This window comes from Pungitius pungitius, chromosome 7 (genome assembly GCF_949316345.1).
Source record: "Pungitius pungitius chromosome 7, fPunPun2.1, whole genome shotgun sequence".
Classification (NCBI taxonomy): domain Eukaryota; kingdom Metazoa; phylum Chordata; class Actinopteri; order Perciformes; family Gasterosteidae; genus Pungitius; species Pungitius pungitius.
Genome location: NC_084906.1, coordinates 788,811 through 813,184, shown reverse-complemented (window position 1 = coordinate 813,184; position 24,374 = coordinate 788,811). Strand labels below are relative to the sequence as shown.

Below are 24,374 nucleotides of genomic sequence, written 5' to 3'. Positions count from 1 at the left end.
TTTGTGGACACAGAGTTCATGTTGAGCAGCCTGGACCTGCAGGCCTGGACCTGCTGGCCTGGACCTGCTGGCCTGGACCTGCAGGCCTGGACCTGCAGGCCTGGACCTGCTGGCCTGGACCTGCTGGCCTGGACCTGCTGGCCTGGAGCGCACCGCCGGTCAGGGAACAGGTTCCCAACTGAAATGTTTTCTCCGGCTGATTTCACACAGGTTTTTCCAATTTGAGCACTGTGCATGTGAATTATAATTCAAAACAATTACGGTAACTATGGAACACATGTTAATCCTTAAATCACAGTTAAACTAAGTTAAATACAAATTTAAAACCGGTATTTATTCAGAATTTCTAAACATGGGCAGCAAAGAATGCTGAAATGAGAAACAGATTTCAATCTGGGCGCCTTGACAATAAAATACATTAAAGTTCTCTTGCTCTCAAGAGACTGAAAATAATTAAAGCAACTCACGGTATGAAGCCAGTATCACAGACAATAAAACAATTCTTTTTTTCGCACTATTCATCAAGACTTTAGACAATAAGGTCTGTGCTGTTAATACCATGCTCCTTTCTAACTCAGGTATCCAACACTCTTTGACATTGGTTTGAAAAGGTCAACATTTGTTATGCAGCCCGGGCTGCGACCTCCAAGACCAGAGCAGGATGACCACACGGTAATTAAAGAACACGTTTCTTTAAGCTTCTCTTTGCCTCAGAAACACTTGAACGTGATTGAACTTCTTGAATCAACATTTTTTCCTCAATTACATTAATGACATTTAAATGTCGTTGTCGATAGGACTCCTCGTCTTTCTTCAACACCTCCGCGAGGAATATTTCTTACAGACAATCTCCAATGTGTGTTCTATGTCTCAGTAGAGATTTTGAAAATATGCATATGTTAATTTTGATAAATTGACAAAGTAACAAGATCTGGCATCGAGGTTATAAAGCCTGCATCGCTTTGCTATGTGGAGGCAAACTGCACATAAGGGCCTATTTTTACAGTGAACATTATTATACACAACTAAAAGTATTTAGATTGAAATGCGCCTACAGCTCACAACAGGCTGAACCTCAGAGCTAAGGAGCCCGAGGAACATCATCGCCTCCTCTCACCTTGCGACTGGGAGAACTCATTTTTCTGACCTCCTTCGGCCCCGGTGGCAACCGCGATGACGATGACAATGCAGACCAGACCAGCCCTCTGTAGCGTTTCCATGGTTACTACAGCAGCTACAGTAACAGAATTCAGTGCAGTGGTCTCCGGGCCTCTGTCCCAACATGTCTTCTGCCCTCTCGGATGCCCTGCCACCTAGCAACGGGCCAGCGCAGTGCTCTGTCGGGCCATGACTGCAGCAGGATCGGTGGGCTCAGACGGACATAGCAGCCTCCAAAGGGTGTTGGTCAGCAAGTGGTGATGGAGCCTGGACGAGTCCTCGTGGAGAACCTAGACCTAGCAGCATTGGACTCCTCTCTGTAGCCCTGTGGGAAAGAAACAATTCAATGAGGGAGAAGAAGGCCAAGGAGAAGGGTGTTTGAGAAAAAAAAAGAATAGGGCAACAAGGGCGATGGAAACACAGACCGAGAGAGAGAGAGAGAGGGGGGGGGGGGGGGGGGGTCTGAGATCCCATTGACCCGTGTAGTTCCCAGTCTAGCAAGACAAATCCACCCAGTTCATATTCAGCGTCCGGTGAAAGACCGCCTTGTCCTGCATTGTTCCTCCAGCTAATCAATCTTGGCTTTGGCGAAGGGCACACACCATGTCTTTCACTCTGATGACCAGAGACAACAGCAGGTCCCAACCTGGGGCCCCCGGGGGGGGGCCCCGCTCCTTAAGCTGCCCGCCCACCGGAAAGAGTTCAAACACAAAGGAAGCCATTGATCTTGTAAAAATCTGCACTTAATGCCCAAAACAGGGCTTGAAGTGGGTATTATGTCAGAGGCTCTAGGGGTAAAATGAGCCAATTTCGGAGGAGCAGCAGGTCGCCATCGCTGCTTCGCTGGCTGGCTGCTGGTCGGCTGGCTGCCTGCCTGACTGTACAGCTTACTAATTGGCTGGCGTCCTGGCCAGCAGATGGATGGTACGAGGGCCTATAGGACGTTTGTTTACATGCGAGACAAAGGGTGGAGCGCTGTGGAGATCACAGCCTGAGCCACACGGGGGGGGGGGGGGGTTTCTGAGAGTCCTTGTTTTAACACAAGAAATAAACCACCTTAAAACAAATAATTCTCAGAGATACAAACTGACCAGACATCGAACATACAACAGAGAGCAATCAGCGTCTCGGTCCAAACACGGCCGCGTTCTGTTGGCTCAGGTTGAAAAGCAGCATGTTACCTTCTATTCTTTCAAACATTTTACGGTTTAAGGTTACAATCCAACTCTAAACCAATGACACATCATTGTTGTGCTTAATCTGTGGATGTGAGCAGTGATCTATTTAATGTTGCTGTTATTCACCTGGGACTCAAAGGACAGGTGGACAAACCAAACAGGTGAGCAATACGAGCCCTGTTGCTTTGGGGCTAATTATAAAAATGTCTCATGACATCCATTTCCTAAGTGCAGCCTGGCGAGACATGACCCTCGTATTTGGGACTGGGTTCTGTCCTAGTGGTTTTTAAAATGAAAGTGAGTTCGAATGACGGCACCCAATGATCATCTGAAGGACATTACAGATTGAAATCTTTTTAGGTCTTTTCCACACTTCTAATATATATTTGTCCAGCGCTAAACATAAACACCAAGTTCCTTTATAATTGAGCACTATTCAAATTTGAATACTTACCAACATAAGTGAGAGTCTGCTTTATAATAACAATGGAAAAATAACTAGACCCACGATACCCATTAAAAAAAAAAACCAGAGCCAGGATCAAGAGTCCCATTTCCATGGTGCCCTCCTCTTTGACTTGAGTTTCCTGGCTGTGGATCGCAGTGTCAGCTAAAAAAAACAACCGTTGCTTTTCTCCAGTAAAGTCTGCCCACCCGGTTCTCTCCTATCCAAGCCCCCCCCCCCCCATCCCACCCTCAGTGCCGCCTGGGGAGGGAAGAGGCGAGCGGAGACGCCACACCGGCCCAGATGGCTGGCGGTTAACCAACTGCAGCCAAAGGTAATCGGAAGCAGATGGGAAACCTTTTGGTGACGAGGGAACACGTTCCCTCCTGAAAAAGAACCAGCGCAAGGCCCGGGGGGGGGGGGGGGGGGGGGTAAAAGAGAGGCGGCGCAGTGTAAGGTTCTTTGAGCCAGCTGGGAGAGCCATTCTCCAGTGTTAATACCCTGAACCGAGTGTGCAGGAATGAGCTGAAAAGAGCTCTTAAATCATTTCCAACAGCAGCAGAAAGGTACAGGAACAGCAGAGCGCGCTTGGGTCTCAGCGCTGTTGCGGCTTCCCTCATACGTGGAACAACTGAAAGTCTCTCTCTCTCTTCCCCTCCCCTCCGGCTTTCGGGTCATTTCCTGCACAAGTCAAACTCCCCCTTTATTTCCATTATTTCTTCTGGTCTCGATTTATTGTGGGGTTATTAAAACGTGTAGCTTGATATCAAGTGCTTTTCATTACCACTAACTCGCTTTCTGTTTATTTAAACAAGATGATGAATCGGACCCCACTTAACTGTCCCTTGGTGCTCTTTAAGCACAACTGCTTCAAAGGACAAATCTAAACAACAACATGCGTGCACATCTTTCTGTGTAAATGACAGGAACTCCTTTAGCAAAGAGGAGCAGAGGGACGTGTGTCGCAGGCCTCTCGTGGGTCCCGTGGGCAGAACTCTTACTGTGGTTTCTAATCACTTTTGAGCCAAACCAAAAATGTATGTTTGTCAGCAGGCCAAGCAGGCGCACACACCAGCTCCCCCCTCCCAGCTCCGCTCGGGTTAAGCCGAGAGTATCGAGCATAGAGCTGCAATCACAGCAGAGGGAGAAAAGGCTCTGCAGACAGGCCACATCATTTCCAATGCAATCACAATTTGCAAAAAGAGAAAAGTGAGAGGGGAGAAGAAAGGGGTGGTTGTTAACAAGAGAGAGAGGGAGAGAGAGAGGGAAGTTGGACACGTCGGGATGATTAGGTGGGAATTTGCGGGCCAAAATGTCATTGTTGTCAAGCCAGTGGATCCCGTTTTGACACGTCCTTCTTTCATCTTGTCATCCACTATTAAATGGTGTGTTTAATGTAGTGTAACAGATGTAGAGCGAGTCGTTTGAGAAGACTAGGGCTAACTATGCTGTCCTTGTCTTTAGCTGTTGCCAGGGAGGGCCGAGCTATCCGAAAACTAGCACACTAATCAAAGCCATATGACCGTCTCAAAGTAAAGGCTGTGTGGAGCGAACAGATGCTAAGTGTCCCAGCTCAGCTTAGCTTCGAGTCTAGCACTCCCCGCCATTCACACACACACACACACACACACACACACACACACACACAGTTTCCACTTTGATCAGGGAGTCGCTGAGGATTCAGTTTTAAGTTGAGTTTCTCATTCTGTCAAACTGGAGTTGCAGCTCCATGAGGCTGTGGGATCGAATGACACCGACGTCACAAGTCAGAGGAAGCGTTAAGCCGGATCCAGCAGCAATGACTGCCCCGAGAAGTCGAGCTTCACACCGATCTCCACATGGAACCTTGAGCAGGTGATAGAAGAAATCGAGACGGTGGGGGGGGGGGGGTTGTTTCTAGACTAAACTCTCATTCTATTCGTCTGGTGCAAAGACAGAAAGAGAAAAAGGCGGAGGTTCCTTTCACAATTTCCCCAAATAAACAGTGTGCAGATGAAAAGTAGGAACATAAACAGGCCAGAGAACCTTGAATGTGCTTCCCTAACTCTGAATAATGTGCCTCTTGAGTCTAAAAACAATATTTAGTGAGAGCAAGAGCTGACTCGACACAAAGTGAGTCAGTCGGTAATACTGGGAACGCAGCACATATGGTAGTGGAAGCTTTTCTCTTTCTGTCTCTTATAATATAGCTTTCTGCATAGCTTTAAAGTTATGTATGACTCCCAAAAGCCCAAATGTACTTAGCATGCAGGACAATTGTCATGCAAGACAAAGAAAGCTGAAAATCTTTGCATTTTGTGAGAATGAAAAGGTTTAACTAATTGTTTCAGCAATTATCTTGATCCGTCCCATCGGGGCACTGATGGAGTTCAAATGAATACAAGTAAATGTGTGTGTTTGTCGAGGTGTGTATTAGTGATGTAACGTTTCTTTATAATGAAATTCAGTGTTACAACTGTCACCTATCAGCATTCAAGTTTTTGGTGCCACATCAACACCTCATCTAGCCTTACATAAAGATTACGGCAATAAATTCTGCACAAATCTTCACAGAAATACATTCAGGGGTAAACACACAGTCCTTGTTTAGATGAAGCATCGGAGGAAAAACGTGGATCATTCATCTCCAGTGTGCAAGCATGTGTGTGTGGCCAAAAAAAGAATCTATGTCTGCATAAGAAAACTGAAATACATACAATTGAATGAGGCTGCACACATTTTAACAATGCAACTACGATGACAAATAGACATTCATCTGCAGATTGTTACAAAAGCAGCTGATGTTCACTGCTGTTCACTCAGTGAGCACCGATTCCCATCCATGTGGAATAAATACCACATCCAGCCTAATTACGTTATATAGCTGCGTTACATTGGATTACCTCAAAGTGAGCTGGAGCAAGTTTGAGGGTTTTAACAGATCAATCCTTATCAAATGTTTAATAGTTTATAGGGTAAAGCGTTTCTTTGCGGTTGTCTTCCATTGGGAAGTGACATGTCCCCCCGGTGGACGACACTAGGCCACTCTGAAAAAAGCCTGTAAGGACCAAGTGAGCCTCTGCAGAAACACGTCATGGAGAAATGAGGGTTTCTAGAGTTGATGGGGGCCGGCTGCCGGCACCATGTCATGACCGTCGTCCTGCAGAGGAGTGCACGGAGACGCAAGCAGCGCTGACCTACCTTCCCCCGTGTCTTCGTGCAGAAGTCTGTCCCGTGTCCTCCGCTGCAGACCGGAGAGGAGGCGGCGCCGGCGGGTGACTGAGGAGACTCGACTGTTTCCACCTCCAGAACCACACGGAGCCGCAGTCTGATGTCGATTTACCCAAACTGGGATTTTTTCACTTCCGGTTACAACTTGCAAAATAAAAGTCGTGTCTTCAAAAAGGGGGTGACATGAAGAGCTTAGCTGAACGTTTATTCGGGTTTATTGATATGACTTGATTAAGACCTCTATGGATTTTTCATCGCCCAACTTTGGGAATGTTTAGCATTCAATTCCTTCATTCCCCCCCCATGTGGCATCATTGATGTAGAAAAAAGAAAACAGATCTTTGTCTAAGATACTACTGTGTTAATTAAAATCTCAAATCTGTACCACAAACCCTCAGATTTTTTCAGATGATTTTTTTTTAAACTTTTGCAGATTCCAGGTATTTAGGTTACGGTAGTAGTCAATGAATATTCGAAAAATCAGCAATATTGACCACAGCTTGTTTCAACAATTGAGATTAGCAACATGGTTATTATAGTGTCCTTTAATATTGATTTGCGTGAGGTTATCCTAATGCTAAGATTGACTAAACAGAACAAGAGGCATTGATATAAAAAATGTTTCATCATATAAGTATGTCATTAGTGCATTTTATTAATGCACAACAGAGGAGAAAAAATATCATTTTATATGGCATTAAAAATGGCATCATGCAGAAAATGGCACCAAAGAAACATAACGGATGTACCTAAATGGCACCAATTCAAACTTGCACTGTATAATCATGTATTTCCTGTAATTCATTTTTGTAAATGTTTTTAGCTGTGACGATGGAAAAGGGTGACCGCTTGTTGACCTGTTAGTAATCTGTATGGGTGTCCGAATGAGAGAGAAAAAGCCCATCGCTAAAATAATAGTAGTGATTCCGGCTTTTGTTTTGAAGGTAAACCTTTTCCGGTCCGTTTTTCTTCCATCTGTTGGACTTGATTTAGAGGCTCCTGCTGATTGGCTGCCTGGTCTACGACTCCAAGGACGCAGCTGCAGCCGTGGGGGTGGGGGGGTTTGGGGGGCGGGTTAATCTAACCCTGCTATCGACACCGCGGTCAGTGCACAGGTGTCGGTGTGGTCTGTGTACGTGGCATAATGGCTTCATACAAATGATTTGAGTGTAACTAACGTTAGTTTATATGGTAGTTGTGTAGCACCAGCTAAAGTTGAAGTAACAAGGACTGGAGTTAGCTTAGCATAGGGAGTGGAAAAAGGGGTTATACCCCCTGCTCTTCTAAAGATGATTAATTAACAATGTATTGTTAAGTTTGTTCTATCGACACAATAATTAAAGTGAAATAACTTTTATTTTATTTAGTTTCCCTTTAGACAGTAAGATCACTCAGCTGTTTTTGCTCAGCATGCTAAGCTAAGCAGTGCTAACCAATATCATGTGTGAAGTAATAGTTTTACATTAGATTTAGAGAAATATATATTTTCTGGTAGAGATTTTTAATTGAACAACCACCATCAATCTCTCATCCAGACCCACCCAAGCAGGGAATAAACATAACAGTCTCCACAATGTGTGTGTGTGTGCGTGTGTGTGTGTGTGTGTGTGCGTGGGTGTGTGTGTGTCATTGTCTCTAACCCCCACGTGTTCACATCCTTACCTACTCTGGTGTCAGATTAACAGATACTACTTTGTCTCTAAAGCAACAGCATCGCTCTACTGTTGAAGCAGTGAAAACTGTAAGTAGTTTTTTTTAAATGTATTTCTGCTTTAACTTGTTTTGTATCGGTGGATTACAGAGACTTTAAAAATGAAAAGACAATACAAAAGGTTATGATTTGAGAAAGACAAAAAAGAGAGAGACAAAAAATGTAAATAACTCGACCTTGTTAATGAGGTTTATTTTTCTCTAATCAATGACACATATTTGAAACCACACGTTTCAGTTTACAGTTGTTTAATAAAAGCAGTTAGCTGTGTTCAAAGTAACCGACAGCAATTCAATCCAAATTGAATCTCTGAACCTGAATGATCTATTCAATCTATTTATATTAGCATTTATTCTTTGAATCTAAAAAAAAGAAGAAAAAAAAAGCTCTCCTTTTTTTAAAATTGTGTTGATTTTTGTATTTGCGCAGCTGTAAAAAAGAACAAAAGTATGTGGGCCCCACAGTCGGATCGAGGCATTGTTGCGCTGGCTTACAAAATGTAAGATTACATGTGCCAAAATATAAATAGCTGCCTTCATTGTGCCTTGAAATGGAAAACCAAAAATGGGTCAAAAGATCTTTGCGTGTGTCTTTTATCGCCTGTTACTTTTCTTAAAATTACGGGATGTATTTTTGGTTCCTGGACGAAGGCATTTCTGTAAAATGTTCCAGCCGCAGTCGGACGACATTGGTTTGGAAAGCAGTGCGAGGGATAAATGCACACAATGTGCAGCGTAATTAACAGTGTGAAAGAGTTCACAGACAATTTGAACCTTAATTAAGTTTCACTAACAGCTTGCTGCTGGAGTCTCATGTATTTTATTTGTTCAAAAAGACAGAAATGGAACTATTGATTTTCTGATTGTGTATGTAAGATAAAGTATTTAAATCTAAAAATGTTTTAAAATGTTCCATTTTCTTAAACTCTGGAGTATTATAATCTAAATCTTTCACATGCAAACTGAATATTTGAATGTCATTTGTTTCCATAAATGCAGGAAGCTATGATTCAGTTTGGAGCGTTTCGGCCCCCCAACACAAACGAGTCTCTTTTCCAAGTCAGCCAACGGCTTTTGCCATTTTATAATCATCGTTGAAAAAAAAAGTGATTCTGTTGCTGTGGGAGGGTTAAAAGGGCAAAATATCTGTATGTGGAGGATGCTCACACAGTCTCAAATGCTGCTAAATATGAGGAGGAATGCTGTGAGTGACATAAGAACTAACCCCACATGCTAGTAACACAAGCAAAATAATCATGGACTAAAATCCCTTTAAAAGCTGAAAGGGATCTCAATAAGAATCTCATGATCTACAAATAACAACAAAAATAGATCTGGGAGATTAGAAGCCCAATGACATCACTTACATCACTGTGTCTCTGCACCAATAAGCTGCTGCGTCTGTACGCTGTTGGGATGCTTTGCTTTTTGTGTTTTTGCTCTTTTCAGGCCGACATAAAGAGGTCACTATTTACCCAATGCCCACGCTAGCGTGCTATGGAAGTTTGGACATCTTAGAGTCAGTTTGGGTGTTGTGTTACACTAAAAGCACAACAACAACAATGTTAGCGTTTAGCTGGAAACACACGTGCCTCGGTGCAGTCGTTCCGAGCTGCGAGAGTGGATGTGAAGTTATTTTCTTGTTATACTCTTAAACTACACAGCATAGTTGTGGATAAACGCACGTATGTTAACTTGAGTTCAACAGAGCGATTTTAGCTCAGTAAAATAAAAATTTTACTTGTGATAATTGTGTTGCTTTAATTGATGAGTTTGACTTTTGGTGGGTTGTTTTGTATTAATTTATATTTTATTTAAAATCAGTGACCTGAATAATATCAGAAAAAGTTTCCCCTCTATGAGCAGTCTGTAGATCCGTCACTTACATTAACGTACATTACTTTTTCCACTTCCCACTGGCTCACCATCTGCTCACTATGCAACACCTCATTTACAAAAGCATTTTTTATGCACTATGTGTATTTAGTTTCTGTCAGTTTAAGCGCCTTGAGACGAAAGAAAAGGAAAGACGTGACGCTGTTGGTTCTGTAATGTGTCACCTCATCTCTCACCAACGTTGGCCTTTGTGGTTCCGTATCTCCCGGTTGAGGAGCCGTATGACCGGCAGAACCCCGATGCAGGGTTTACAAGGGATTTGTCGTCTATAGACTGAATCTCTCCAAGCCGAGCTAACATTATCTAGAACACACTTCTTCCAAAAAATAGTTTAGGTGTGGCTCCACAAATGATCAAACAAAAGTCACTCCGCTCTAGGAGGAAAACAAAAAAAGACTTAACTTTATCAAAATAACGGCTAAGCACTCTTTCTGCAGAGGCAACGTCACTAAACAAAAACCCTCCTTAATATGAACGATTATCGAACCAAACACCCTCCTTAATATGAACGATTATCGAACCAAAAACCCTCCTTAATATGAACGATTATTGAACCAAAAACCCTCCTTAATATGAACGATGATCGAACCAAAAACCCTCCTTAATATGAACGATTATTGAACCAAAAACCCTCCTTAATATGAACGATTATCGAACCAAAAACCCTCCTTAATATGAACGATTATCGAACCAAAAACCCTCCTTAATATGAACGATTATTGAACCAAAAACCCTCCTTAATATGAACGATTATTGAACCAAAAACCCTCCTTAATATGAACGATTATTGAACCAAAAACCCTCCTTAATATGAACGATTATTGAACCAAAAACCCTCCTTAATATGAACGATTATTGAACCAAAAACCCTCCTTAATATGAACGATGATCGAACCAAAAACCCTCCTTAATATGAACGATTATTGAACCAAAAACCCTCCTTAATATGAACGATGATCGAACCAAAAACCCTCCTTAATATGAACGATTATCGAACCAAAAACCCTCCTTAATATGAACGATGATCGAACCAAAAACCCTCCTTAATATGAACGATTATCGAACCAAAAACCCTCCTTAATATGAACGATTATCGAACCAAAAACCCTCCTTAATATGAACGATTATTGAACCAAAAACCCTCCTTAATATGAACGATTATTGAACCAAAAACCCTCCTTAATATGAACGATTATCGAACCAAAAACCCTCCTTAATATGAACGATTATTGAACCAAAAACCCTCCTTAATATGAACGATTATCGAACCAAAAACCCTCCTTAATATGAACGATTATCGAACCAAAAACCCTCCTTAATATGAACGATTATTGAACCAAAAACCCTCCTTAATATGAACGATTATTGAACCAAAAACCCTCCTTAATATGAACGATTATCGAACCAAAAACCCTCCTTAATATGAACGATTATCGAACCAAAAACCCTCCTTAATATGAACGATTATCGAACCAAAAACCCTCCTTAATATGAACGATTATCGAACCAAAAACCCTCCTTAATATGAACGATTATCGAACCAAAAACCCTCCTTAATATGAACGATGATCGAACCAAAAACCCTCCTTAATATGAACGATTATCGGAACAAAAACCCTCCTTACGGAGGAAACAAAAGAGCACGAGAACTTTAACCATTCACCTAAATCTAAATGATACAAAATCTTACAAAATCCAAATCACTCAATTCTCAATTCAAATGATTGAGGTAAGTGACCAGAAGACAAAATAAAATAAATAAATAAAACAGGAAATGATAAGACAAAAAGGACCAGACAAAATAAAACCAACCCAACAACTGTGACACTAACATGTTGCAGGCTGGAACCTGCAGATGTTTGTTGGTCCACATCTTCCAGTCTAGAGGTCTTTGTTGTGGTGTGTCCTTTATGTCTTGTGGCGTCTAGATGTTTGTGCTCGGTTGTCCACTGTGGATGTGGGCAGCAGCACTTTGGCTTTGTAGCCAGGAAGCTGAGGTTTATCTTCTTCTCTAAGACACTTAAACACATTTCAATAAATGCGGGTTGGAGCTTTTCCATTTATTACATTACATGAAGGGATAATACATTAAAAACAGTTTACCTCAACTTAAGTGAAACCATTTATTTATTTTTTCACTAGTCTTTTCAACACGGAATCTTGGACTTTTAACTTCAAAACAAACTGAATTTTCTTTTCCTTTTGAATATTCTGTAGTTTGATGTGATATGTCATAATATCATATCTTATCTTGATATCTTCATCACATTACAAGCTCTTCTGCATATACAGATGTTCTTTTCTCTGCGTGGTGTGACCTCACGTCCTGGTTTTATCTGGTAGAGATCATAAAATGTTCTGCTATCATAAAAAACCTACTTTATTTTAATCTTTTCTTGATGTCTTCGCCACTACTGAAGCCTCACATCAGATCCCTAACAGACACACCATGTTGCAGTTGTTTTAAAGATGTTCTGGGTTCTATTCCCCCGTGAAGTCTCCCTCGCGCGAAGGAACATTTACAAACTTGTGTCTCTAAAGCAGAAGGAATTTTCTCGAAGCAAAAAGCACCTGTTCAACGGAAGAACAAGATGTTGGATAAAGGAGGCTGCGAGGGCGGACTGCAACTTCCTGTTGTGGCTTTTGTCACCAGTTTGTCATTCGGCGCCTTTGAAGCCGTGTCTATACGTGCGGGTGCTTCTTGTGAACATCATCCAGACACATGACACCCCGCAGCTTGTCTGTGTGGAGCTGACAGACCCGAGACGAAGAGGAGTTGAGGTTCACTGGATGACGCTGTTTTTTCCTTTCTCTATATTTCCATGTAGATCCTAATTTTCTATGCGGTAGATGAGAAGTGTGATTGCTTGAGCAGGCGGTGGATGGGGGGGGCTGTGAAGTCAGATGTTGGTGTGCCGAGTCGCCATAGAACAGACCTCCAGCTTTTTCATTGTCCCTCAAATGCTTTTTGCTGTCTTGTCTCTGTAATTCATTTCCATCATCCACATCCGTCTGGTCTCTCCCAGATTCTGCCATGTCCATCGACCCGGCCGCCGAGCTGCCGTTCTACTACGGCAGCATCAGCCGCTCGGAGGCCGAGCAGCACCTGAAGCTGGCCGGCATGGCCGACGGCATCTTCTTGCTGAGGCAGTGTCTCCGCAGCCTGGGGGGCTACGTGCTCTCCGTGGTGTGGGGCGTGGAGTTTCACCATTACCCCGTGGAGAAGCAGCTCAACGGGACGTACTGCCTGGCGGGAGGGAAGCCCCACTGTGGGCCCGCCGAGCTCTGTGAGTTCTACAGCAGAGACCCCGACGGGCTGGTGTGCACCCTGAGGAAGCCCTGCCTGCGCTCCCCGGACACCGGGATACGGCCCGGCGTGTTCGACAGCGTGAGGGAAAACATGCTGAGGGAGTACGTGAAGCAGACCTGGAACCTGGAGGTGAGGCTCTGCTGAGGAGGTTCAGTCTTCAGGAGTTCAAATGTAGGGGCCTCCATTATCAATACACTTAATAAATGATTGAGGTAGCTTCAAGTGTGCGCCACTAAGATTTAGAGAAAATATTGTGGCCTACTATTTTACTACACTTCATTCATTTGACAGATATAGTAACTGTGATTTTATATAAAACACAGAAATGTGATCCATATTTAAAATACAACACATTAAATCAAGTTCAAATCATCTGCCTTTCTCAGGCATTTGGCCTGTGACCCCTGTGCTAAAAAGGCCTTTTGGGGTTTTTCCAAAACGAGGGGCGGATTTGAATTATTTCCCACGCACCTGAAATAGAGCCTTCATCTGCTTCTTCTTTGCTCTCCCTCTGATATCTGGTGACCGTTCTGAAAGACGCGGGCCGTAGGTTGGGAACCACTTTACTGACTCATACAACACTTTCAAAGTTGTATTTGTGCATTATCGTAATAACACTAATAGCGGGTAAAGGTATCGGAGTACTTCTTCCTCCACAGGTCGGGTCCCCCAAATTACAGAACGCATCCACAGACAAAGCAAAATAAGAAGAATCTCCAGGTGCACCTTTTAATTTCCGTATTATCGTTCACTCACTTTGAGGTCTGGCTCCCGGATGTAAAACTTCAATCCAAAGTCCTGTAGTGTTATAATTTGTCTCCGGCTGCAGACAGTCACACACTGAGACCAGTAGCCTTTTATTAGTGGTGTGCTTCTGCTAAAGAGCCAAACCGGCTCCAGATGTTTTGTGGACTCCCAGCTGTGTTCAGGGGGAAGAATTCATAGTCTCTGCAGTGGGACCAGTTAGCAGTGAGTAACCAAAGTGGATCTACTCAGGTACTCCTCAGGTACTTTACGTCTGTAAACACATTTATAAGGAAATGTTCTTTCTACTGCAAGTTACATTGAAATAAAAACAGGTAAAAAACGTGTTATATACAAAGCATTACTGCACTACTACATTAGAAATGATCCGATGTAAAAAATATAGAAAGGAGTAAGATTAAAGAAAGGTAAAACAGAGGCACATTCATTTGGGAGAGTTCTATCCTCCGTTGGTGATTGGTAGTTACTGAACTGACCGTATTTAAGAAGTGAAAACTAGTTACAAGTCTACCAGCTGCAACAGTACAACGTTTGGTTCATATGGGGGTCTTGAAGCAGGCCAATAAGTCTAAATTTAAGAATTTTCGTTGGATGCTTTTGTAGGGAGAAGCCATGGAGCAGGCCATCATCAGCCAAGCTCCTCAGCTGGAGAAACTGATCGCCACCACGGCCCACGAGAAGATGCCCTGGTACCACGGCAAAGTCACCCGGCAGGAAGGGGAGAGGCGGCTTTACTCTGGAGCACAACCAGACGGAAAGTTTCTGTAAGTTGCTCAGGGGAGTTTTTCTTTCTGCACTTTCTTTGCCGGCACAAGGTCAACGTTTTGCCAGCAACGCTGTTTTTGGTTCCTCAGGATCAGAGACAGAGAGGAGTCGGGCAGCTTTGCTCTCTCCATGATGTACGGGAAAACGGTGTACCATTACCAGATCCTCCAGGACAAGTCAGGGAAGTACTCCATGCCAGAGGGAACCAAGTTTGACACAGTGTGGCAGGTCGGCCGTCAAACCCTTTTTGTCTTGTGTTACATGCGTGACTGTGTTTAAGATAAAGGAATACAGTCATTTCTGTTTCATAGTAAATCAAATATTATGTTATCTCAACATTTCCAGCTGGTGGAGTACCTGAAGATGAAAGCTGACGGCCTGGTGACTATTCTTGGGGAGGCCTGTGTCACCGGAAGTACTGAACATTTAATTCATTTTTCTCTGCCATGTCAACATCGTGTGCTTGCTGTGAAACTGCTTGAGTTTAAAGTTCATTTTTATGGTTTAACTGTAACATTCTGCCTAGTTGATGGTAACTTTAAAAGTCTCATTTCACAATCTTTCAGAAACACCCACCCTACCTATGACAGTGAGTACTGACAATATCCTTATTATTATTATTATTATTAATTCTGCCTGTTTTTTCTTCCACTGACATTCATTTGAATATTTCTCCTTCAGAGGCGGGCCGGACAAAATGGATACACACCGCCCCCCCAAGGTCAGTCCCCTGAAGGGCACCCGGCTCATCCCTCATACAGATGCTCTGTTTAAAATGACTTTCATCAGACGTGGGTGAGATAAATCAAGTATCTGAACTGGATATATTTGACTTTAAAGTATGCAGTGAACAAGAAAGTACATTAAAAAACTGGGGGGGAAGTGTTCAGATCGTTACAACAATAAATTAAAAAAATTACTTAATGACAAGTAGAATACCTTCTTCAATATTATTATTGGTAAATATACTTATAGTGTCAATGTTAAAAGTACATTACATTATAGTATATTAATAAAAAGTGATCATCACGCTCTTATGTATGAGCAGCATTTAAGTGTTACCACTGGAGGTGACACTCATTTTAAAGGGCTTTGTGTATTGTTTGCTAGTTTCTGGCAATGCACTGTTCAACAATGCACAATGTATAAATGCTCAGGTAAAGTACTGTTAGCTAAAAACTGCCTCCAAGCCTTTTTCAGTTAATGGAGCATTTCCAAACCCACACGTTACACACAAGTATAATCTTTTGAAAGCAGTGTTTCCAAGAAAAGAAAAATCAGTTAAATAGCAAAAAAAATCGACTATTTAATAGCACGTACAAATATCAAAGTGGCATCACACTTTATGTTTGGCATCTTCACTTTCCAGCTGTTGCAGCAAACTCAAAGTTGGTCACCACTGCGCCGGCTAACCGTGAGCTTCTGCCGATGGACTGCAGTGGATTCAACCCGTACCACAACCCCAATGAAGTGAGGAGGTTCAACATCCAGAGGAGCCAGCTGCTCATCGATGAAGTGGAGCTCGGCTCGGGGAACTTTGGCTGCGTCAAGAAGGGAGTCCTCAAGACCGAGTCGTAAGGACTGAAATATTACGGAGCATTAACTGTATTGTAAGTTTTACCAAAGAAGCCTTTGTTCACCACGTTCATCCCAAACGCTTTTGGTTTGCTTTCCCTCAGGGGCCAGATTGATGTGGCCATCAAAGTCCTGAAGAGTGAAAACGAGAAGCTGGTGAGGGAGGAGATGATGAGAGAGGCGGAGATCATGTACCAGCTGGACAACCCCTTCATCGTTCGCATGCTGGGTCTGTGCAATGCTGAGAATCTGATGCTGGTCATGGAGATGGCCTCCGCCGGACCCCTAAACAAGTTCCTCTCCTCCAACAAGTGAGTTAACGCCTCTGATGATCATTAAAAGCATATATTTAGGTTTATTACATTACATTACATGTCATCCAGATCAGGGGTTCTTAACCTTTTTGACCTCAGGGCCCAACTTTTTAAGTACAAAGTGACCCGGGGCCCGTTCAAATATTAACACCGTCTTGGATTAACTAACTGATATCATTCTAGGTTGAATTTGTATTTAATGACTAAATAAAATAATAAAATAAAAGTTTACCAAGCAACAACCTGATACAGGGATGGAAGGAGCGACCGCTCCCCCAGCCCGAGATGAAACATCTTTTTGACCACGTAGGGATACTGTAACCGTGGAGACCATTGTGAGCCTGATGCACCAGGTGTCGATGGGAATGAAGTATCTGGAGGAGAAGAACTTTGTGCACAGAGACCTGGCGGCTCGTAACGTCCTGCTGGTCAAGCAGCAGTTTGCCAAAATCAGTGACTTTGGGCTGTCTAAGGCCCTCGGAGCAGATGACAACTATTACAAGGTACTTGTTGCACTGCAAGACAAAAAAACCACTAAAGGACAGGTGTTTAGGGATTATCAGCCCCCCCCCCCCACCATCCTAGTAAAAAAACAAATAAACATGTAACGTAAATGATCTAGTAGTTCAGATCAGTATTAAGGGAAATAATATCTGCCTGTTATCAATCCAAACAAGAGAGGGGTTTTAGGCGCTTTTGCACTGTGGATGCTATTTGGTTTAAGTTTTTATCAAAAGTAAAATTAGCAATAGATGTTGAAATGGTGCATGTAATCAAATGTTGCTACAGTAAACCTTTACATTTAAAAATTGGAAATGAACAAATCTGGCATCAGCCAGCACCATTAAAGTGCCCCACAAAGCCTTTAAATACAGTAAGTTGACTGAAGTTGCCTGACACGCTGCTTGTTGTCCTGCATGTCGTGTTGTACAGGCTCGTACTGCAGGTAAATGGCCTCTGAAGTGGTATGCTCCAGAATGCATCAATTTCCACAAGTTCTCCAGTAAAAGTGATGTGTGGAGTTTCGGTGTAACCATGTGGGAGGCCTTTACCTACGGAGGGAAACCTTACAAGGTACCAAGAGTGTCTGCTGAGCCCCGTCGTCTATCATTTGTGATTGACAGCTTCCATTACAGCTCATTTTCTTTCCCAATCTTGTCTAGAAAATGAAAGGACCTGAGGTGATGCGCTTCATTGACAGTGGGAACCGCATGGAGTGTCCAACAGCATGTCCAGAGCGGATGTACACAGTGATGAAGGAATGCTGGATATACAAGTAAGAAATGATTGATTGATTCTGATTTAGATCCCACATCTAAACTATCTGCCAGCTACAAACTTGTGAGTACTTACAATGACTCATAAGTGAGGTGGGCAGGTTCTTAAAAGCACACTGCAACCTGAAAAACAGGTTTAGAGATAAAGACAAATCATCATGTTACATTTGATGAATCATGAAACAACTTTTTCTGTCCCTCTTTTCTCACTAGGCACGAGGAGCGTCCTGACTTCAAGAAGGTTGAGGAGTCCATGAGGTCTTACCATTACTCCATATCGAACAAGGCCAAGCCGGAGGGAGCTGCAGCCACCGCCGAGCTGATCAAGTAGAGAGAAACAAAGGCCAATCTGTCCCAGTGCTCGACAAAGCATCCTTTCAACTGGGCCCTGAACAAGCAAAACAAAGAGCTTCCTATCAGCGGCACACACTGACAGGCTTTGACTACAGTTCTCATTCAGCTAAACAGGCCTCAGAGACAATAAAGGTGCATTTGTAAAGTTAAGTGTGTGCGCCATGGGAGGAGGATTTCAATGTGTGTGTGTGTGTGTGTCTGTCATGGTTTGAATGTTAAGAGTCAACCTCCCTATAATGGGAGCATGTGCTTCATGTTTTTTATTCCTCTCGATTCATGTTTTTTTATGACAAACCAAATGTAAGTAGATATAAACCGATAGAACTTATTATTAATATTATAATATTCTTTTAACATCCCTTGAAAAGCCAGTGATCAATTGTGATAATTTGGTTTATTTCAACACAAAGAGGAAGTTTATATTTGTTTGACCAGGTAATAAAGGCATTTTTCTTATTTTCATGCATTATGCAGAAAAGCAACAAACTATTTATAACAATTTAACAATATAATAATTTGTTTTCAAAAGACCCTGAAATGAATGAATAAAATCAGTATGTATATTAAGCATGTATCAAAAGAATATAAACAGTAAACCTTCTGCATTGTAAAAGCACAAGGGAGATTTTATGTACAATATTCCGCCAAAATAAAAAGCACAAATGATAAAGGTTTACTACATTTCAAGAAGAAATATACACATTAAGGAGTAAGTGTAGGAGAAGGTCTATCTAATCAGTAAAATATAAACGGGTTTTTGTGGTTATATTATTGTTGCATGTTTTGAATGTCTTTAATTAAGGTGGTTTAATTTCAAGTCAACGCCAGTCTCCCGTTGCCTGCAGTCACAGAGCATCAGAGGAAGTGCTTCTGAGTCGCCGGGCAACATCTGAAGAGGACGCGACACCGGAAGACAAAGGATTAGTCAAAATGAGGGCGTAACGTTTTTACAGAGTAAAACATCAGATGCGGCATCTCAAATGAATAGAAGAATATAAACTCATGCTTTAAATATACGGAACAATATGTAAATATAGTTACATATTTAAAAAATCTTAACATTCGAGGAAATATCAATAAACTAATCAAAATTCAAAATAGTTTATAAAAAATGGTTTCACTAGTACCTTGCTTTTGAAATCAATTTTGAGATCGCAACAATACATTAAGAAGACATTTGGCTACACTCTTCAAATGTCTAATGGTTTGCAATATTTTATGAGCTTTCAAGTGCACAATCTTGATCTTTGATGTTAATAATTACAGCAGTCATGGTGTGTTGTAAAATATACAGAACCCCCCCGATATTTAGTGAAGAATAAGTAAATATGTAGCCTAGCACAAGCTCAAAACTAATATTTTAGTTTAACTAACATTTCATCTCATTTTGTATATATATATATATATATATATATATATATATATATGGGTGTGGAATGATTTGGGGAAAACTGATATTCATTATGTCTTTGCTTTGAACATATTGATCATATTCTTTCAGTTTGGTGCTCACAAATATAATGAGTAAGTTAAATGTTTTGTGCATTACATTACACCGGTCAAATGGGTACATTACTTTGAAGGTGATGACCGGAAGTTGACGTGAACATCTCTAACTTGACACTAGTGTACTTTTCATTTCGTAAGGAGGAGTCAGACGTTAGTTTCCTTATTAAAGTGACATGTTTATTAAATTAACAGTAATTTTACAACATGTATCGCTCCACGTGTCCATAATGTAGTCTTTGTATGTTGTTGATGTAAAGCTATTGTTTGGTAATCAGATCGTTTTCGATTAAAAAAAAAGAGAGATCGAGAGAAACTAACGGAACAGGAAGGCGGAACAAGTAAGTTGGTGAAAGTGTCTTTCGACTGCGCGGTTTCATCGTCTCTTAGAGATAAAGGTCGTCTTTTACACGGTTTATATCTACGCCATGATGTGTAAAACGTGTGTGTATAACGCGGGGCTCTCCCGTGTCGCTCGTGTTATTAGCTAGCTCTCTTTCCCAGAGCAACAAGTCCGACGCGGTTAGCTTCTCACGTAACGAATGAACTTCGCGCAGTCGTCACGTGTCCTGCGGTTTTAATCTGTCGCTTAAAGTGTGCAAAACACGATAAAAACGTCCGCTACACCGCGACGATAAGAGCGGCGCACCTTAATTCGTTAATTCGGTTTTTTTCTGTCGTCCCCCCGATTATTCTTATCGGAGCCTCGGTCTCACGGCAAAGAAAAGGGGAAATGACTCATGTTGACTTCAGAGGCGACGTCCCATCACTGTTGAGACTTGTCCTGTCTCCGGGATGCTCGGGGACCCTTAAGGACCAATCACAGTGTGCCCCTTTGTCACCATGTCAGCGGTGAAGGAAATAACGAGTGATAAGTAACACGTATTGTGTCCTGCGTTCGGTGATACCTCGCGTGTGTGGTCTCATCGTGACCTGACCCACGTTTTCTATGAGAGTATTATGATGAATATTATGATGAATATTATGATGAGTATTATGATGACTATTTTCCACAGGAGGAAGGTAAGGGCTTTATTCTGCTGCCACATCTCTACGAGCCATTTGAGGCCCCGGACAATGAAAAAACTGGAACACAGATGCTATTGTTGCGTAATTTCCAAGCCAGCTCTGATGTATTATGTTTAATACGATGGTATTAGAACGGAGAATTTAGTTTAGTTTTTTCATTTTTAAAGTTTTTTGCAGGATCTATATCAGTGACAATACCGACAATGCATTTAGTTTAATTCCATGTTGCTATGAATCATACATCATATACGTGGAATGACAGTTATGTTTAAGTTTTGACCAATTTATTACTGCATTAAAAAGGTTACACTTCATTTTGAAGAGTGTTCAACCATGTTGCTTAGCACCATTTATTATTTTGCTAATACATCATATGTATTCATACATGTGTTACATTTTGTCTGTAAAGTTAGGAAAGCAATTTTTAAGTGAGGCCTGATGTTGCTTGAAACATAAAACAATGATCACAGTGACTTTCATATTGGGTAGCGTACAGCTTATTAATGTAACACTGGTTCAGTAGTTGGTGGCAGCAGATAACCAAAGCCAAAACCCAGATATTGTATCGGTATCAGTACTGATAATATATATATCCCTTAGATCAGGTCAAAAAGTATGCATGACATTTATTAATTGAACTCTGACCCTTTCTGGTTCTCCCCTCCTTTTCATTGTATTCAGGATCTCAGACCAATCAAAGGCCAAAACATTGCCCATAATATCATTTCGGCACTGGTTAATTACACAACCTTTTGACTGCTTCTATTTGAACTGTTAACATTTCACAAGAAGCATTCAAACCAATTGCCGTGCGCCACCACATGCAACCATGTCCATGGCCCTGAAACAAGTCTTCAACAAAGACAGGACATTCCGGCCCAAGCGCAAGTTTGAGCCGGGCACGCAGCGCTTCGACCTCCACAAGAAGGCCCAGGCGTCTCTGAACGCGGGGCTGGACCTGAAGCAGGCCGTGCAGCTGCCCCACGGCGAGGACCTCAACGACTGGGTGGCCGTCCACGTCGTCGACTTCTTCAACCGCATCAACCTCATCTACGGCACCATCAGCGACTCCTGCACCGATCAAACCTGCCCCGTCATGTCCGGCGGGCCCAAGTACGAGTACCGCTGGCAGGATGAGCACAAGTACAAGAGGCCCACGGCGCTGCCGGCCCCCAAATACATGAGCCTGCTCATGGATTGGATTGAGGTACAGATCAACAATGAGAACATCTTCCCCACCAATGTAGGTAAGTGTTGACATTGAGCTTCAGATCGTGTGTTACGGGAGATCCAGAATGAGTTGCCACGCCTTTTTGCTTGTGTGCGTCTTTAAAAAGAGAGAAACTTTATCTTCGTGCTCAACTTCCAATAAATCCTACAGTAAAGGAAGGATTGGTTGAAATCAGTTCATAGAAACAAACATTAATCTGTTCAATATTAAATTCACACATTTCAAACAAACAAATGCAAAACAATGTTGCTGATTAACATCAATCAAACCTATTTTTAAAGCGATGTCTAATCACAATTGACTCAAACTGAGACAGTTGAGATGCTGAATGATTAACAAAAGAGGAAATGTTAAAAGAACACACTGATGCTGCACTAACGCTTTAGATTTTTTGTTTTGTTTGCAGTTTGTAATGCAAAAGTCTGAACTTTTTTCGTTTTTTTTGAAAATACTTGTAACACAGGAAAATAATCTCTCAATGGACTATTCATGTCAGTCACATAAAAGAATAACAAATATAAAATTCCCATAAAACAGTTAACTTAATGAGATAGTGCTAAAATTCTGCAGAGTGAATGTGAGTGTTTCCAATGTGATGCGTGAGATTTGCGGCGACCGACATATGTCTGAGATCTAATCAGCAAGGCCACGTTCATCAGATCACCACCAGTTCCTCTCCTCATGCTGTGGCCTCGGCATCTGACGAACTACAGAAACATCCAAGCAATGGATTAAAAATGGGTCACACAGTGTAAAGGAGGCTGTGAACAGAAACAACCTCTGACGCGTGTGTCCTCTGGAACAGATTCCTGAAATATCTTTGAATTAGTCAAAGCAAAACGAAATACTTAATTAATCACCAGATGAGAGCAGAGGCTTATCCTCCAGCCCAAGTTGTGTTGCTTTTCCATTAATGTGGGAAGTAATCCTGGCTGGGTCCTTTCTCATCATACTTGTATACATCCTGAGCCCTTCCAGGCGACACAGAAACGCACTGAAAAGTTCATCTCAGTTCAAATATTCTGTATTCTGTATACTTCTTGAGAATATCATCATCTGAGAAGCAATTAGCATGAGGTCACCCTGGACTGACGCGGTGTTCTCCCGTCTCCATCTGTCTGACGCGCAGGTACTCCCTTCCCTAAGACCTTCATGCAGGTGGCTAAGAAGATTTTGTCTCGTCTGTTCCGGGTGTTCGTCCACGTCTACATCCACCACTTTGACCGCGTGAGCCAGATGGGGGCCGAGGCCCATGTCAACACCTGCTACAAGCATTTCTACTACTTTGTCACTGAGTTCAACCTCACGGACCACAAAGAGCTGGAGCCTCTGGTGAGTCAGAGGCATTCAACCTGAAGCTGCATGCAAAAATATACGTATATGTTTGAATATGTTGAAATGATGGAATTTCAATTGATCCACCAAGATCATGTTGAACCAGGGTTGAAATAATTTGAAGGAGTGGTTTTCTCAAAGAACGAGATGGACGGCCAATGGCAGGCTGATACTTACTCTGTTCCAATGAGCTTTGAATGTCTAAGCCGCTCACAGCAAGCGGAAGTGCGTTGACATTTAGTTCCCTTTGCCGCTCTAACTGGTTGCCTGTGCTCGTTGGGTCTGCAGAAGGAGATGACCTCTCGAATGTGTCACTGAGGGGACACGACTGGCCGGTCGACGCGCGCCAGCCCAACACAACCGTCCATCTAGAAGACTGCGGAACTAAAAGAAGAAACAAATTCTATTTTTATACTTAAGTACTGTAATCTATTTTAGCCACATACTGTGGGTTTTAACCTCGTCAGATGAGGCAATCCGTTCATTTTGAGCACAGTTTTCAAGCATTCTATCAAAATATTAAGAGATGTATGTCTGTGTTGATATTTTTCTATTTTATTTGAATCTCAATCATTCCAGGATGCTGTTGTCTCTCTGTTTGTCTGAAAGGATCTGAAATGAATATAATTCTTTCTACTGTTAATCTATAAATGTACTGTTATATCAAATTTCTCTTTATAAATTGAATTTGGCAATCAGTATTTAAATTAACTGTGAATGGTGTTCCTTTCTAATCAATTGTTTTTTTTTTAGTCCCAATTTCTTCTGTAAGACATTTAAAGCTGTTTTTTATGACAAACATCTCAACAATCAATGCAGTAGTAGTAATTTGGTATTTTTATCAAGCATAGAAAGTATTATGTACAAATGTTACCATAAGAAAAATACATGTTTTTTTCTCTTTCTGGGATTCTTTTTTATGTTTCGGGGATCATTTGACACATTTAAACACATTTTGGTGCTTGGAACCATAAACTCGACACACACAGTTCTAAATGCCTGCTGGTCTGCGACGTTGGGCCTTTGGCGGCCAGGAAGGTTCTCCGATGTCAAACCCGCGGGTGTCTGTTGCAGATACGCCAGGCGGCTGAAGGTCACACGAGACGTAAACCTCACACGCCAGAAGTCAGGCGGCAGCTCGCGTCTGACCGACTGAACTGTCCACTGGGTGGCGTCAGACACCAAAGGGCCACCGCAGGGAGGGAATAACTAATCCTTCCTGTTTAATGTTGTAAGCTTTATGCAATCTGCCCAATGTCCCAGTTATTGTCGTGAAGAGAGTAACTCGGGCCTTGCTGGACCTGATTCGGGTTAAT

General features: G+C 42.1%; 3 protein-coding genes across 5 annotated transcripts in view; 2 read left to right on the top strand and 1 right to left on the bottom strand.

Annotated features, from left to right (window-relative positions):
• adamts10 (ADAM metallopeptidase with thrombospondin type 1 motif, 10) overlaps positions 1-6,101 on the bottom strand; it is a 33,607-nt gene extending 27,506 nt beyond the window's left edge. For both annotated transcript variants that reach the window (XM_037469383.2, XM_037469384.2), the window contains exons 1-2: positions 5,962-6,101; positions 1,118-1,483 (exon numbers count right to left, since the gene is read on the bottom strand). In XM_037469383.2, the coding sequence (XP_037325280.2) occupies positions 1,118-1,220 (103 nt within the window). In that variant the 5' untranslated portion in view covers positions 1,221-1,483; positions 5,962-6,101. The remainder of the gene's footprint in view (positions 1-1,117; positions 1,484-5,961) is intronic.
• Positions 6,102-7,635: 1,534 nt separating this feature from the next.
• LOC119217033 (tyrosine-protein kinase ZAP-70) lies at positions 7,636-18,792 on the top strand. 2 transcript variants are annotated; one of them, XM_037470327.2, is made up of 13 exons: positions 7,636-7,732; positions 12,624-13,036; positions 14,276-14,436; positions 14,527-14,665; positions 14,783-14,852; positions 15,004-15,026; positions 15,119-15,158; positions 15,807-16,011; positions 16,117-16,323; positions 16,637-16,829; positions 17,260-17,400; positions 17,490-17,602; positions 17,817-18,792. In XM_037470327.2, the coding sequence occupies exons 2-13, from the start codon at positions 12,632-12,634 to the stop codon at positions 17,932-17,934; spliced, it is 1,815 nt and encodes a 604-aa protein (XP_037326224.1). In that variant the 5' UTR covers positions 7,636-7,732; positions 12,624-12,631; the 3' UTR covers positions 17,935-18,792. The 2 variants fall into 2 exon arrangements, with proteins under 2 accessions (XP_037326224.1, XP_062419575.1); XM_062563591.1 differs by lacking the exon at positions 7,636-7,732 and adding an exon at positions 12,319-12,378.
• A 774-nt stretch (positions 18,793-19,566) lies between these two features.
• On the top strand, positions 19,567-23,961 carry mob3a (MOB kinase activator 3A). Its single transcript, XM_037470331.2, has 4 exons — positions 19,567-19,804; positions 21,174-21,739; positions 22,853-23,055; positions 23,347-23,961. The coding sequence occupies exons 2-4, from the start codon at positions 21,322-21,324 to the stop codon at positions 23,374-23,376; spliced, it is 651 nt and encodes a 216-aa protein (XP_037326228.1). The 5' UTR covers positions 19,567-19,804; positions 21,174-21,321; the 3' UTR covers positions 23,377-23,961.
• Positions 23,962-24,374: the final 413 nt, after the last annotated feature.

Bases quoted from the DNA above. Each gene is read 5' to 3' on its own strand.
- LOC119217033 (XM_037470327.2), top strand. From the start codon at position 12,632: ATGTCCATCGACCCGGCCGCCGAGCTGCCGTTCTACTACGGCAGCATC. The intron at 13,037-14,275 runs GTGAGGCTCTGC...ATGCTTTTGTAG, and splicing joins AGCAGACCTGGAACCTGGAG to GGAGAAGCCATGGAGCAGGC. The intron at 16,324-16,636 runs GTGAGTTAACGC...TTGACCACGTAG, and splicing joins AAGTTCCTCTCCTCCAACAA to GGATACTGTAACCGTGGAGA.
- mob3a (XM_037470331.2), top strand. From the start codon at position 21,322: ATGTCCATGGCCCTGAAACAAGTCTTCAACAAAGACAGGACATTCCGG. The intron at 21,740-22,852 runs GTAAGTGTTGAC...TCTGACGCGCAG, and splicing joins CATCTTCCCCACCAATGTAG to GTACTCCCTTCCCTAAGACC. The intron at 23,056-23,346 runs GTGAGTCAGAGG...TTGGGTCTGCAG, and splicing joins ACAAAGAGCTGGAGCCTCTG to AAGGAGATGACCTCTCGAAT.